Raw genomic sequence first — 15269 nt, 5'->3', positions numbered from 1 at the left:
TCAACTCTGCAACAACTCCCAAACCAAAGACAGTCCAAAGCGGCTTTGCCCTTGAAAGCTGCAGTTGAAATACACTTTCAGAAAAGCTATGTTTTTAAACTCATATACTTGCCTGTCAACTGCTATTTCACACGTGTCAAAATTACCCTTCATTCTGAACTGCATAATTCCCAACACATCGTCAGATAAAGAAATAATCACATGAAAATCAGAAGACTGTAGTTAAATTTTATTTATCAGTTCTATTGTTAAATTACACAATCAAAGTCAGTGGATTGGCCTGTAAATCTACACAGTAAGACAGCTTCTACAGTGGAAATCAGTAGAATTTGATATGGTTATGACAAAACAGTATCCTTATATTCATACATCCCCTATATACAATAAACAGTATACACAAAGAAAATGCAACTAGTCTCTGTAAACCATGCACACCACAGCATAAAAACAAAATGCACCTTCTGCAACAGGCCCTCCAGCTCACCCACGGTTAAGTCCTGTTTACAGCAGTGCCTTTCAGTTTTAAGAGCGAATTATTTTCCCCCGTAAAAACCAAAATACAACTGAGACATCATATTGGCATCTGCAGATCTCATTTTAAAAAAAATAAAATAAAATTGCTGTACATGAAGTTATTCTCTTTTCTAAGCTGCTAACGCAGGGTATTGGTTTGCTGCTGCTTTGCTCTCTGCTTGCCCCCGGCAGGATTGCTGTCCCCCGGGCTGCAATACAACATCAGATGTAAAACAACTTTCAGGTAACTTAGGCATGGAGCCGTAAGATGTTTGTAAAGCCTTCTGCCGCATTTTATGCCCCCCTGCCCTCTTGGTGTATAGAATATTACAGGCGAAAGGCAATAGTGCAAGTGAGCCTTGTAAGTATTGTGTGGATCGGGAGAATATCGCCCTTTTTGGGTGCCTCCATCACCGCACACCCACATCGAGATCGCCATTTCAGGCCAAACTCAGGAGCGCTGCAGGCTACGTACAAAATTTCTGAACTTGCTGAATGTAAAGCCCCAGCCTTGCAGAGGTTTTTTTTTATTTTTTATTTTTGCATAGAGATTTATAGGAGCCCCTTGCACCTCCTGCCCCGTCTCCTCTCCCGGTCGGTCTAGGTGAGGCCGAAGGGCCGCGGGTGAGCCCGGTGCAGCTCCAGCTCCGCACCCTGTGCCCCAGCAAACCCTGCTCGGGAGCGGGCTGCTGCATCCCCCGCACCATGCAACCTTCCCGTCCTGTATAACTATGGCTATGGTAAAACTGGTTTCCGTCATTTTTAGTCATCGCTCATCTGTCATCGCTAAGAAGGGCTAAAGAGCGTAGAAAAAAAAAAAAAAAAGCCCTGTTCTTATCTGGTGTAGCAAAGATTTACTGGAAGTAAATCCTAATTCAAGTGTAAATCTACTTCTTCTGTTGAGCAATTCTCTTCATAATATTGCTGGGATTAGAGAGTTTTATGACTTTTTAAAGACACTACACAAATATCTGCAACATAATTTCATCTAGTTTATACCACCAATTATTAAGGAATGATAAATTCAGCATTATGTATTCTAATGGATAAAAAAGACTTAAAATTAGACACTGTCACAAGATTATAATTTGGAAAAGGCTTTATGAAACATGAAGATGTGCTGTAACTTTTCCAGAATGTTTAAAATCATACTGCCCTGAAAAATTCTGGAAACAGTGTCTTTAACATTGGCATTGAGTTCAGAAAAGTATGTATGTCTTTTTTTTTTTCTTTTTTTTTTAATATGAGATAGACCAAGCTTAAAACTCTAAACAGCAGTAGGTAGAAAAAGTTTAAAATTTTAAATATTTATATAACTAGAGAAATTACTTCTATTCCTTTTAAAAGCCAATATTATACATAAAACTAGTCAATATTTTTTCTAGACCTTTATTGTTCCCTTCATCATCCATTCATTAACTTGGTAAATATCATAAGCAGTTGGTGCCCTTGAAAACACATTATTAAAATAAAATTAAGATAAAATCAAAGGGAAAAGGTTTTGCTCATATACTGTATTGTGAGAGTATGCTAAATGCTCATTATTAGGAAATGAGTTTGCTTCCCAGATAGATTTCAGCCGAGCATCACAAACATTTTCCAGCATCCCATTTTGTACTCATAACTAATTTACGGAGTATTTTTTTTTTCTTTTCTTTTAAATAAATGTCCAAGCAACCATTTCCGATGAGCCTACTTGGCTCCTGTATTTCATAAATAATCCAACAAACCTAAAAAGGACAATTTAATTACACGCTAAGATTAAGTGTTCCACGTACAGTACAACATTTACTGGAAAGGCAACTGCAAAGGCAACATTTTAACCTCTTTTTGCTTCAAACCCTGGAGAAGCCTAATTTGTTTGGACTGCTCCCTCGTCACCGATTTGCAGGTTGGGTCGGGTTCTGCTTCGCTTTCGGTGTCCGGCGTGTCCCCCCCCACTACCGCCGCCACCGCTCCACATTCCCTATGTAGTCAGTGCTGGAGCTGTTCTCGCCCTGCTCTCTCAGGTGCGCTTGCTTCGCCCTCAGGATCTTGCGCTGCTCCTGGCGTTTCCGCCGCGCTTCCTGGTGCTCCTTCTGCCGCATGTACTGGTACCGCTGCAAAAACAGGTCTTTTGCATAATCGTACAATTCCATGTCTAAAAAATTGAGGGCCTCAATGCGCTGCTGAGTCTGCTCGTCTATCTCCACGCTGGAGGCCCTTGTGCTATTGTACTGCGTGAACGGCGAGATGAAGTTCATGTTGAAAGTCTTCTCAAAGAGATACTGAGTCTTCCGCTGAAATTCGGTCAGGCCGAAGAAGGCCATCCGCTTCAGGTTCTCCTTGGCACTGTCTAGCAGGACCTTATTTCTCTGCTCCTCGGGCATGACCGACAGGTTGTAGCATCCCACCAGGCTGAGGTCGGACAGCATGCGGACCTGGCGGTTGTTGGCAAGGTTGTAGGGGCAATCCATGAACTCCTGCAGGGAACAGCCCGACCAGTCGTCCCCCGTGTAGCAGCTGGGCAGCTCCTCGGTGGTCGGGGACCGGCCGTCGCAGACATGCAGGGACGCCTTCCACGTCGCTCCTCGCTGGACGTGGCGCCATTCGCTCAGGTATCGGGAGACGGGGTCACGCAGAATGGTGATATAGTAGAAATTCCTGCCAAGGGGAGAGGAAGGCAGAGCGTTTAGTCCCGTGTGTCTCCAGCACACAGTGCATTAACGTTCAAAATCAATAGAAACTTGGAGATGCACTTAAGAGGCTTTCAGGAGCCCAGCTGCAGAGTGCTGCTCTGCGTGCTCACCTCTGCAGGGTGAAGGAGGGCTGAAAGCTCCCGGGGGGGAGCAGGAGGGGTTATATCTACCTGCACACGTCTGGCTGTGCTTAACGAGTTTTGCCTCTGCAGAGGAGGAAGGGAACCCCAAATTTCCCTCTGTGCAGTTGCCCACGTGGCAACATGCTCCTGCCGGGTGCCTCACTGATGCTCTGCCAGACCTTGGGAGAAAAATCAAAACATCTCCCAGGGTGGAAGCCTCAACCCAAGGAGGGTGCAGGTAGCTCTGGCTCTTTTATTTTCCTTGTACAACAGAGCTGGACTGACAAGTTTACGCAGTCTGCAAAAAGTTGCTCGTGCCACCTTTTCTGGTGAGCAGACGTGGGTCTCAGCTGCATGAGCGTCAGTGCAGCGTTACTCCTCTGAGGAAGACATTTCCTACAAGATATTTCCTTTTGCAGGCCAGATAAATGGGATGTGCCCAGAAGCCCCAACATGCTCGCACTGAAACGAGGACCTGGGAAAAGCCCGTACAAACCCTGTTTTATCCTCCTGCCTTCACCTGATACAGGACTGCAACAATGAGAGAGGAGAGATAAGTGGGTAATAACAGGAAATTAAAGGATGCATTACAGTATTTTGTGAGAGAAAACATTTCCATGGAGGTGCTGGCTTTGGTTTGGAGCAACAAGAGGGTGGCACACGCAGGGGACACGCTGCTGCAGGGAACCCTGTCAGGCTGCCAGCTGGGGAAGCCGCAAGCTCAACCTTACCTATAGCATTAAGAGATTATTCTGGGTCGCACACTGACATCCACGCTGTCCACTGTCGGCAGCCTGAAGCCATACACACTGAGCTCTTCACACCTCCTTTAATATGACCACGACCTCAGCAATGATGTCGGAGGTACGCTGTCATGATAGCAGTGATCTGCTTGAGTAAATGGAATTGAAGTAGCTCAACAAGTATATTGTCCTGCCAGGGAAGGCCACTTCTCCAGGACGAGGACACAGAGGTGCATGTACCCGGGAGCCCTGACCCCCAGGGTGCAATCGCCACGTCCTCGGTGCTGCGCAAGGAGGAGAAGGGACATTCATTTGCTTTCCTGAGTGGCATCACAACTGGCCACCTCGCAGTCAATCTTTTGTTCCCTATCGTTTCCTGTGGTAGAAAAGCCACTAGATGTCAATGTTTTACAGAAAATTGTCTCCGGGTGGACTAAAAGTGAACCACAAGCACAGAAAGCATCCAACAACAGAGGGGAAAGGAAACCTGGAGAGTCGCCATTCCTCTTCCTATTTAAAGCATCCAAGCTCATAAATAATGAAATAAGTGGAAACTACAATAAACTTGCAAAACCAAATAAAGCCAAGAAGCCCAGCACAGCATCGGTGGCCGGACACAATGGCACCTCATGCTCGGAGAGCCTGGACACTGCAGTCAGCACTATCACCGTCCCCATGCTCACCTGGGCGCTGCTGCCGTCCCCCCAGCTCCAGGGCCTTTGGCCACAGATTCACACAGGTGAAGGGAGCCAAAACCCCTGCCACAACCCAGAGGAAGGTACTTTTCTCCAAAAGTGTCATTAAATGATTTCACTGTGAAAGCTGGAGTTAAGAGGGAGCAAGGACAAAGCTGACTTTCACATCATGCACCCAGAGTGGCAGCCACCAACCTCACACTGTCCCTTGCAAAGATGGGAAGAGCTTCACTCTGTCATCTCAGCAGCTCTCTGGTTGTGCTGGAGAACCCAACAGGACAAAGGGCTTTCCACCAGCATCACTGCCCCAACCAGCCACTCCGACGAGCAGGAGCTGACCCCAGTCACTCTTTTACTCCAGGCTCTTCTGACGCTGCGACAACACAGCCTTGTCGGGGTCCCCGACACGGGGAAACAGAGCATCTCTGGGGCAAACCCAAGCCCCTTCTTTAACTCCTGCCAGGACTCCTCACCCCTGGATCTAGTTTATTGGGATACTGTGCTAAAATAATGACCCAACCCCAAAGCAATAACAAGTTAGTGCCATACAGCACTAACCTCTATACTAATCATAGTAACCAACATATAGAGGCTAACCTCTGATGACCGAGGAGGCAAAAGCAAAGCTCTGCTTTCCCCAGAGCGCCTTGTACGACCTGGCCCATCAGCGGTTCGGCGAGGCTGGGAGGGGAGCGGGGTGCGGGCACAGGGGTGGTGCTGGCTGAGGGAGAAGGCCAACCAAACGGTACGCTCTAAGGTCATCACAGCAATCGATGGGGAGTTAATGCAAGAAGGAAAACAAATCCTGAGCCAAGATCGATACAGCGAGCGTTTTATCATAGCTCAAACTCTTCAGCTGCTCTCCCTTTGTGCTCTTTGGTCACAGGCAGTGACAAAGCACCTCCCTTGGCTGCTGTTGTAAAAACAAAAGAATGAATAAAAACTTGTGTGTTGGCGGAAGAAACCATGTCGTAACGGATCACCATTGTCCCAGGTGGCCGGCAGGCTCAGCTGGGCAGGTATCTCCATCAGTGCCTGTCAGGGGGAAACGCCGCAGTCGAGGGAGACCGCGGAGAGGAGGCTGAGTGAAAATGGTCACTGGACTCTGCAGGGAGCATGGAGGTCTCTGGGCTCCCTCCAGCACCTCGCACTCGGGAAGCCAGGCCATCGGCAGGGACACCCCAGACAGAGCCCATGTGCTACCTGGCCTGAGCACAGCTCCCTGCACACCGGCCGTACTTCTCCTTGTTTATAGCATGTCATCGTTTCCCAGATGAATCCTGCTTTCAAGACACAACTTACAGAGAGATGCTTTGTCAGCTGCTCGGCCAATCTCAGCGATTTTGTGTGTTTCTCCCCTTCTGAAGTTTCCCTGTTAAAATTCTACCGAAAAAGGTGCCGTCCCTTTTGGGAACACCAGCTTTTGGGTTTGCCTCAAGCCACTCTCATCCAAGTTAGAAATCACGGTGGCTCCAGAAAAGCAGCTGCGCTGCTCTGCCTTTATCTGAACTGAGCTTCAAAAAGTCACAAAAGCTTTAATGCATCGTCAAGTCAGAGCCGTGCCAGAGATGGATTCGGCCATCAGCGCTTAGAGCATCCTTCTGCTGCAACTGGGAGGAAAACTCAAAGCTTTGCAATTATTTTTAGCTCTGTACGTAACAGCTTGTTCTTTCTGCTATCTTAACAAGGGGGTGTTGAGCTCTTGCCCATTCCTTGAAGCTTGTGCTTCAGAGCCCGAAACAACATGTTTGCAGGTAGAGCTCAAACTTTACTGTGAATCATCCCTCCAATTTAAAGAGCTGCACTCCTCAGAAACACGGGTTTTCTAATGAAGTTGAGTTGGATGCCTATGAAGGGGAGAACAAAAGGAGCTCACAGGCAACTCATAAAGTAGGTTGACCCTGGAGCCATCAGGAATGTGAGATGGTGTGACAGTCACTTGCTCTTGGTACCTCCCCGTGCACAGCTATTCCCTGAGGAACATGGGGACCGAACAGTCCACGATGTTGAGTTTGCCCCCCATGCTGCATCACCTGCTCTGCTGATCATGTCACTGCAAGGTTGAAGCCAGAGCATTTTTGGGAGCCGTGAATTATTTGCACATGATCCATTACTGCAGAGGAGCTCAGGAAAGGTCAGAAGCTCCCCTCAGATAAATGCCCAGCTAATGGCTTGCACTGCCTGCTGGGGTCTGAAAGCTGGGCTTTCTTGGTGCTTTGACACTTCTACTCATGGATGGACAAGAAAAATGGGAAAATGGCAGAGACAGTCAGGGTGATGTGCTGGAAGCCAGGGATGGAGAGAGGAGAGATGTGCTCGGCCTCGCACAGCCACAGCAATGCCAGCCCTCACGCTGCATCCTCCTGGCACGCCAGCTGCCATGCCGTCCCGGCATCGCTGTGGTGCCAGGAAAGCCACATGTCACCCGTGGGCCTGAACCGCAGCTCCCTCCGACTGGCCTGGCACAGGCCCCATCTCTGGGGCGGCAGTGCTGCCAAGCGAATGCCCCATGGTTGGTCCCAGGGCACTTTAATAACCTGCATGGTCATGAAGACGCTCTCTCCTCCTCCTCCTGCACAAGTGCTGCTGCCCCATGTCAGCATCCCAGAGATGTGCCCAACATGGGAGCAACGCATGTCACAGTTGGGGGGACAGCGCAAGCCCCTGTCTGAAATTTTTGCTATGAGATGACTTTTGCTAAGGTGAGATGTCTTTTATTGAAAGGGACCAAGAAATGTGTGCTGTCAGTGGCCGGACGTGGTTTCAGCTCTCTGGTTCCTCAGCCCAGAGTAGCCCCTGTAAAAAATACAAAGCAAACTGAAACCTCAAAGATCTTAATGAATTTCTCTGAGGGGTTTATTGAGACTGAGCCATCTGCTCGCTTTGAAGGATAATTCTGTGGTCACATAGTGCATCTGTGCCAGTCCCTTCCCCACCATTGCCCAGCACAGGGGCTGAATGAGGATCCTTTTTTCCAATCTAATGATTTTTTTAAAGAAACCATCCTTTTAGCAAGCTTCTAAAAGCAACATTAAAGAAAAAAAACCAAAACAAAATTGAAGTCAAAGTGAGGAGGTGTGAAACCCCAGGGGATGACAGCACTGAGTAAAGCCAGAGACTTCAGAGCCCGGAGAAGCTGCCAGGGAAGAGATATGCAGCTACCCACGCCATGGTGCTCAGGAGGTTCATCACATGCAGAGCTGCTCTGCCCAAATGGGGTGAGGAAAGGGTGACTTTGTTTAAGCATCAAAATGGGTCAGAACCTCCTGAAGTAAAATAAAAGTGTGTGTCATCCCAACCCAACTGCCCTGGCCCTGCAAAACCGGACTGCAAAGCAGCAACAACCCAGGTGATACAGAGAGACAGGGGCTCCTTTGCCGTGCCACAGCCCCCCTGGCAAAATGGACCATCAGCAGCTGAGCATCCATGCTGAGGGCCTGAGAGCAGCGGGCTGCGTGCCAGTGGCAAAGGGCTCACCAGGAAACTCTTGTCTAGTGGCTTTAACTCTTGGACTTGCTCCCAGGGCACCTAACCCTGATGGAGAGGCTCTAAGCAGCTGCTGTGGGGCCCAAAGGGTTACCATCTCCATGAGGACCACAACAGGGCTGGCTCCAGGTCTGCATGTCTGAGCCCCTTCGGGTCAAAACTCCCACTGGTGCCAGAGCAGAGGAGTATCGATCCCTGCCAGAGGACAGAGGCTGCTGCGCTGTTTAATTGCTTGTTGAGGTAGACGAAGGCTGGAGGTCAGACGCTGGCAGCTGCCAGGCCTTCAGCCTGGAAACCCGAGCTTGGCTTTATGGAGCTATGAGGTAAGGAGCTGGAGAGGGAAGCTGAAAGCTAAACATCCACTCACCATTACATCCATTAGCGTATGGATCAGTAGGTGAGGGACTGAGTGACCTTTTCCCATTTCTGCTAAGAAATGAGGCTGTGGCAAGAAGGGCTTTGTGGGCTACAGAGGGCGAGAAACCTACAGCCTGTGCATAGGGAGCACCGTGGCTCCAGGAACATCCCAACCTGCCCCTCCAACTGTGCCCGGGGGCAAACTATCCCAGGAAAACACAGTTTGGGCACACAGCTGAGGAAGCACAGCTATGATTTCCAGGGAACGTCCTGGGGCAGTCCCATGCACCCAGCAAGACTAAGGCTACCCTTTAAGCTGGCTTAAGCATACTGGTTTGTATGTAGGTCAAGCTCATCCAGATGGCAAGCCTGGCTAGGACGGTTTGGAGCCACAGATGGGTTTGTGCAATGAACGGGACGCAATTTTACACAAGTGTCTCCATCTCTTTGGGTGGAGATGGGGGAGGAAGGGAAATTTGGCCATGTTTCCTATTCTGGGGGATTTTTTTTCCTCCCAGTCTATGGACTTTATGGTACATTAACAGGGCAGTGTGAAACCAAGTTATGTTCCAGGTGAGGATGGAGATTTTGAAAGGAAAGTTCCTTCTGAAGGGGCAGGGACAAAGGGACAGACCAGATATGTACCACATCCAGCAGAAAAGCAAATAAAATGAACGAAAACCCTGCAGCAGAGATTCTGCATATGATGCAAAGGATTAAGGACCGAGTTACTGAAAAAAGAAAAATAATCATAGGGTTGGTGCTTCGGCACCAGAAACAATGCACAATCACCAGAACTGGCGAGCAGCGCAAGGACGATCAGTGTCCTTCCCACCCTCCCCATAAACTGCTCATGCCGCTGAATAAAAATCCACAGAGCTCATTTATAAAAGAGTAGTCACATACTCATTCTTTTAAAAGCTGAGCAATTTGGGGTTTTTTTTGAGATGGCAACTTCTCTCACACAGCTCATGCGAGCAGAGGAAGAAGCCCCTACACAGTGGCCCCATGCACGGGTCTGAGATCCCATCCCCTCCACTGCTCCCAGCAGTGAACTGAAACTGTGCCGCAGGCAGGCTCCTGCGCTCCTCCCTCACCCCACACCGCTCCCGAGACGTCTCCGCTCGGGATAATTTGACAGCAAAGTCACAGACAATGATGGAAGGTCAGGCACATGAACGGCACGAGTCTTGCATTTCTTGCTCTGCTCTCAGAAACCCTCCCTGCGCGGCTCCAAAGCTGCTGATGGATTTTAAGCTTCGGCAGAGGGTCTCCCCGCCGATCAATCATGCCCACCACGTCTCTATGAGAAGTCAAACTCAATTACGCCACACTGGGTACCGAGAGCGCCTCGCTCCCGGTAGGTGAGGTTAATTCCCATCAAGAGTGGCCCACTGAGAATTTGATTTGCTAATACCGCAAATTGTTTCTCCAAGAGAAATACCCCTGCTGCCTTATTTGTTGGAGGCAGGCATCTGTTTGGAGATCGCTCAGAGAGAGGCAAAACGTTCATCTACTACTGTGACTCACCCTGATTCTTAACAAACTTTGTCACCTAGGGACACAATTAAAAGGACAGGGGTGACCATCCTGGTGACAGCCTCTCCTGCCTCAACCATGCATGTGTGGAACCCCTGCCCCCGAAATGGGAATACCTCTTCCCTGCTGAGAGGTGCTCCTGCAGCACAGCTCACAGACAGGAGGTCAAAATATTTGGCAAGCTCACTGATGCAGCGCTGGGAATCAAATGTTTGCATCTACTCCAGATTGGTCCCAGATGCTTTGCATCAGTGATGTGGATGGCAACGGCAGCAGCCAAGAAGCGTCACCCGTGGGCTTCCCGCAGCACTCCTCTCTGCTCCCAGCCCTCCCGGCCCCGCAGACAAGGGCAAGGGCATTTCTGAGCGGCAGAGGAGCAAGGGGGGCCGTCACGCTCCCCGGGAGCTTCAGGGAGAAGATCTCATGCCCGGTGTCCCATGGAGGCTGCACGGCTTCCTCCATGCCCCGGATCCGCAGTCCGGCTGCCCACGCCAGGTCCTCCCCTGCTGCAGTCACGGCGCTTGCAAGGAGGCGAGCACGGAGCAGGGTTATCAGAGCAGGTCTGCTCCCTTCTCCTCCCCTCTCCACAACGGCCTCAGCGCAGCTCCTGCCAAGCAAACAGACCCAGGGCTGGGTCCTCCTTGTCCCTGTGAGACCTCTTCTCATTCAATCATGTCAATTAAACTAAACTTCCAGCTCCACCTCATCCAAAATTAAAAGTATGGCAAAATCTAGATGAACAAATGACTTCTTCATTAAAGAAGTGAAGTATAAAGATTATGGGGAGGGAGAGAAGGAGAAGGAGGAGCAACAAACACAATCAAAACTACAAGCATGCAGACTATATTCCTGTATTCTGGGTCTCAGGGTGGCACAGGAGAATCATGCATTAGCTCGGAACAAGGGCCTGGGAGGAAAGGAGATAAGTATTTCAGAACTGTGAATTAAAGCTGTTAGCAAATGTAAATTTACATTTCCTCTAAGTAATCATTATGTTTTCACTTCTATCAGCACCCAATGAATCACAGAGATGTTTTGTCTAGAAACACTAATCGTGGGGGTAGGAAGCCAGCAGCCTACCCACAGTAACGGCAGCAGGAGAAAAGTGCCAGAGGAACCCATAAAAAGGAGTTGGATTTTGCAAGAATGGCAATTACACCAGCCCATCATTGCCCATGAAATTATCAAATAGGAAAGATCTGCAAAAAAAGAAGCAATTCAGGCACAGAAGGTGGCAGTGATTTAAGATTTTGCAGCTCAAGATACATGTTCAAATATGTGCAGGCATGGCACATGCACACAAAGATAATGAAAATAAGGCTTTAAATAAGTAAAAAATATGCAGCCTCACACACTAACATGCTCCCAGCTACCCTCACGCACAAACTAATTGTCCACAGCATTGCCTGCAGAGGGGAGACCTGCCCTGCAGATTTGCCAGAGTGGTATTAATTTCATAATTGCCTGTATTATTAAGATCTCTGCAGGATACCTTTGCTCACAACCAATTTAGCAAGAACAGTGGCCTTTTTTACTTATTTTTTTTTTTTAGTGGTGCATAAAAAGAGAAGCAAGTTTCCATTTTGAGACTCGGCAAACAGAAGAGTGACTCAGTGGCTGGAGCCAGTCCCGAATCCGCTGCCTCCACCCAGGAGTCTGGCATGGGAAAGGGCGGCAATGCTGGGCAGAGGGGCCCAGACCCGTCTCACCCACCCGACCTACTGGGATGTTTCCAAAGGAAACACCCATCTCCCACCACAACCTGCCCAGAGCAGCAAAGCTTCCCACCTCGTTAACTTAATTATACGATGGGAGGTGTCGATGGAGGGCAGCAGTGGTGCCAAGATCCCCGAGCTGCACATGGGAGGTAAAACCCAAGGCCGGGAGGGAGGAGGAGGCAGAGGAGCATCAACATAAGAGCGTGCCATACTTCCTTCTTGTTAGATGATGAGCTGCAGTACAGGTGATGCTGGATTTGTGACGCTGGCCTCGTCAGCACGCAAGGTCTTGGCTTTGGCAAGTGCCTTTCTTGCTGGGGCAGATTATCCCTTACAAAACAGGACGCAGAGCTGAATTTTGCTCTTAATGCACCCTAGGAAAAGTCAAGGTATGAGCAATGTCTTTTGAAAAATCAAGCTCTGAAGCCCACAGAGCACCAGGAGTCCCTTCCTACTCCTGGCTCGAGGAACCATCCCTGTCTCCTGGAGCTCATGCCTCCTGGGGCCGCGGCACGCAGCATCTTCCAGGCACGGTACAGCACCTCCCCATTCGCAGAGCTCCTACGGGTTCATTAAAAAGCACGGCAGACCTCCCAAAGCGAAAAGGAGGCCGCTGCAAAAGAGCTGGTGAATAACCACAGGATATTGCTATAAATCAGATATTTACAACAGTATTTACCCTATCTAAATGCCGTTGCAGGAATTGGTTTCAACTTGTAACTGATATTTCTGTGGCGGCGAAGATAGAGGTTTACAAAGCCTACACTCTATAAGCAGCGGTTTACAGAGAGGGAATAGTGGCAGTTTTTCATTTTCCAGAGTCCACTCACCCTTCCAAGAATCTTAATGCCTCATTGATTCATAATACAGTACATAAAGATTTCATTTTTTCTTGCACACAGTGATATATTATGGAGGCAATCTATTTTGCCACTGAAAAGTTTGCTTAGTAGAAAAATTTGGAGTTTTGACATTCAGGAAATTACAGTCATCTGTAAAGCACGATTGATATGCCAAGGCTAACATTTTCATTCCATTTATGGAGCCAGAATAACTATGCTAAAATATTTATTATATTCTAAAACAAAAAAAAAAATCCAGGCTCTTGTTTATAAAAAACATATATTAAAGAAAAAAAGCTTTATCTTTATATCCATATATATTTTAGCTATGTCTTAAATGTGCTAAGCCACATACTCTCTGACCAGATGAAAATACTTTTAATAATTTAATAAACCAAATACTTCAGAGAGCCTCTGCTGTGCCCTGAGTGTGCAAGCGGAGGGCACGAGCTGAACGCGCGGCCGTGCAGAGCGGCACAAAAGCAGAAACGTGAGACAGGGGCTGCTGTGCCGAACCTGCCTGACGTCCCCCGGGACACTTGTCCTGCCACCCAGCAGCCACCCAAAGGGCGCACGCTGGCTGGTGCATGTGACGCACAAGTTTACTGAACCCCGTGCACTTCACTGGCAAGTTTTGTTATTAATACGATCTAGAAGCGAAAGGGTGCAGAGGGCTCCCGTCTCAGCTTGACACATACATTTGTCTTCTTTATGAATCTATGAATGTGTATTTAGAAGTTGTGATTTATTGTATTTCCTGAGCACTCGGTGTGGTTTTCTAATCACTGCTTGAATTGTAGTAACACACCTCCCAACTCCATCATACATGAAAGTACGTACTATTGAACATCCCTGCCTCAACTCTGGAGAAATCTTGGAGCTCTCAAGAAAAAGATAATACGCTCAGCTCCAAGAGCTCTGCATATCCCACAATGGGGAATTAACTCCAGAAAGGTATTTATAAAATCATTTGTTACTATATCAGAGCTCAATCAATTCTCAATAATACATAAAAGGAGGAGGTTTGACTCACGTGAAAAAACGTTAAGGCTGATGTTAATTCTTTCACAAGCCATTTGCAGATAATCTTCTGTATGCCAGTTAATATATCCCGCGATAGGTTACACGGAAGTGCTTTTAAAAGCTAAAGTGAGGATATATGGTGTACAAAAAAGGCACATTAATGCAAGTTATATTTTGCTTATCATAATCATTGGGCACACAGAAATCCAAGGAAAATCCTTCCCAGACTTTCTAAAACTTTGTCAAAGGCACGCATCTATTGAAAATGTCTTTGAAATGTAATTAATGAACTGATACTAATATATTCTCAGCCTACTGCTAAAAGAGGGACTGAGGAACGGACGATGTATTTACAGCTGCAACTTGCCACAATTTTAATTTCAGCTTTCATTGATTTCATTTAGCACCATGAGACTGTATAATGAAGAAATCTGTATCAATTGAAAATACCAAGTGTGCTCCTGCCCCACTAGGGCACTTCAGTAATATCATGTAATGGAAGGGGATTCTCATTTAATTGAATTGGAAATGAAACACATATTAGCTAAGAAAACTTAATCAGTGCAATAATATTAAAATGGGCCACTCAGACAAACTATACTGATTAAGTCACTTGCAAACATTTCCGTAATCATCACTGAGACTTGTGGCGTTAATGATTTAAACTCACTTTTCTACTCCAGGGAACAAAACTGTAATTTCATAGCAGACAATTAGAATATTTTAAACCCTCACACATTACAATACAGTCTCCTGGCAGAAGCACAGGACCTGATCCTGCAAGGATACATCCTGATGTACAAGAAGGTCTGCGTGGATGGTGGGATGTCATCAAAACGTTTGATTTAAGCCAGGAGACAGCCCAGAAAGCACCTCGCTGGCTGGCGAGCATTTCTTTAGTACTCACTGCAGTTCCTCCGCAGACTTCATCTTTAATCTTGACTAGTTACTGATAGCACACACCGATGCACTGTAAAGCTGTGAGTTTCAAATGTCTCCCAGCAGACCAGGATTTTAAAAATCTCATTCATACATAGCTGACATAACTGGATTTAAAATTTTCATGGAAGAGCAGAGTGCATTTCTTATAAAACTCTGTAGATGTATTTGTTGTGTCAAAGCTCAGCTGAGAGGGGTTTTATATCAGCTAAGCAAGCAAGACTTTGCCAACACTACAAGATGCGCAGAACATCCTGCTTCCCATGTCTGCTAGCTCCACCCCATACATTTAACAAAAGCATATTTTACTTAGTCGGAATTAGTTAGGACGATACCCTTAGAAAGCCACGTTTATGGAAAATGCCTCTTATACAACCCTGAACCAACGCAGGGATGCGTCTGTCACGTTGTGCTCAGAGGAGGACTGTCTACACAGTCCAAGTGTGTGACATGCCTGGGAACCAGACACTGAGCTGGCAAAGCCTCATCAGATGCTTTCCTGGGGGTCAGTGACTGCGCATTCAGCACAGATATCAGCTAGGACACATTGCGTGTTTATGGATTTCAAATGCCTCCTATATCGTTAATTAATCTGTAGCATTAAGATATTCAAA

General features: G+C 47.5%; 1 protein-coding gene across 1 annotated transcript in view; it reads right to left on the bottom strand.

Moving 5' to 3' along the window:
• Positions 1 to 214: 214 nt before the first annotated feature.
• HS6ST2 (heparan sulfate 6-O-sulfotransferase 2) overlaps positions 215 to 15269 on the bottom strand; it is a 132297-nt gene continuing 117242 nt past the window's right edge. The window contains exon 2 of the mRNA XM_054839720.1: positions 215 to 3156. Coding sequence (XP_054695695.1) covers positions 2454 to 3156 — 703 coding nt within the window. The 3' untranslated portion in view covers positions 215 to 2453. The remainder of the gene's footprint in view (positions 3157 to 15269) is intronic.

Source organism: Grus americana, chromosome 12, assembly GCF_028858705.1.
Source record: "Grus americana isolate bGruAme1 chromosome 12, bGruAme1.mat, whole genome shotgun sequence".
NCBI lineage: Eukaryota > Metazoa > Chordata > Aves > Gruiformes > Gruidae > Grus > Grus americana.
This window is presented reverse-complemented; position numbering and strand designations above follow the sequence as displayed.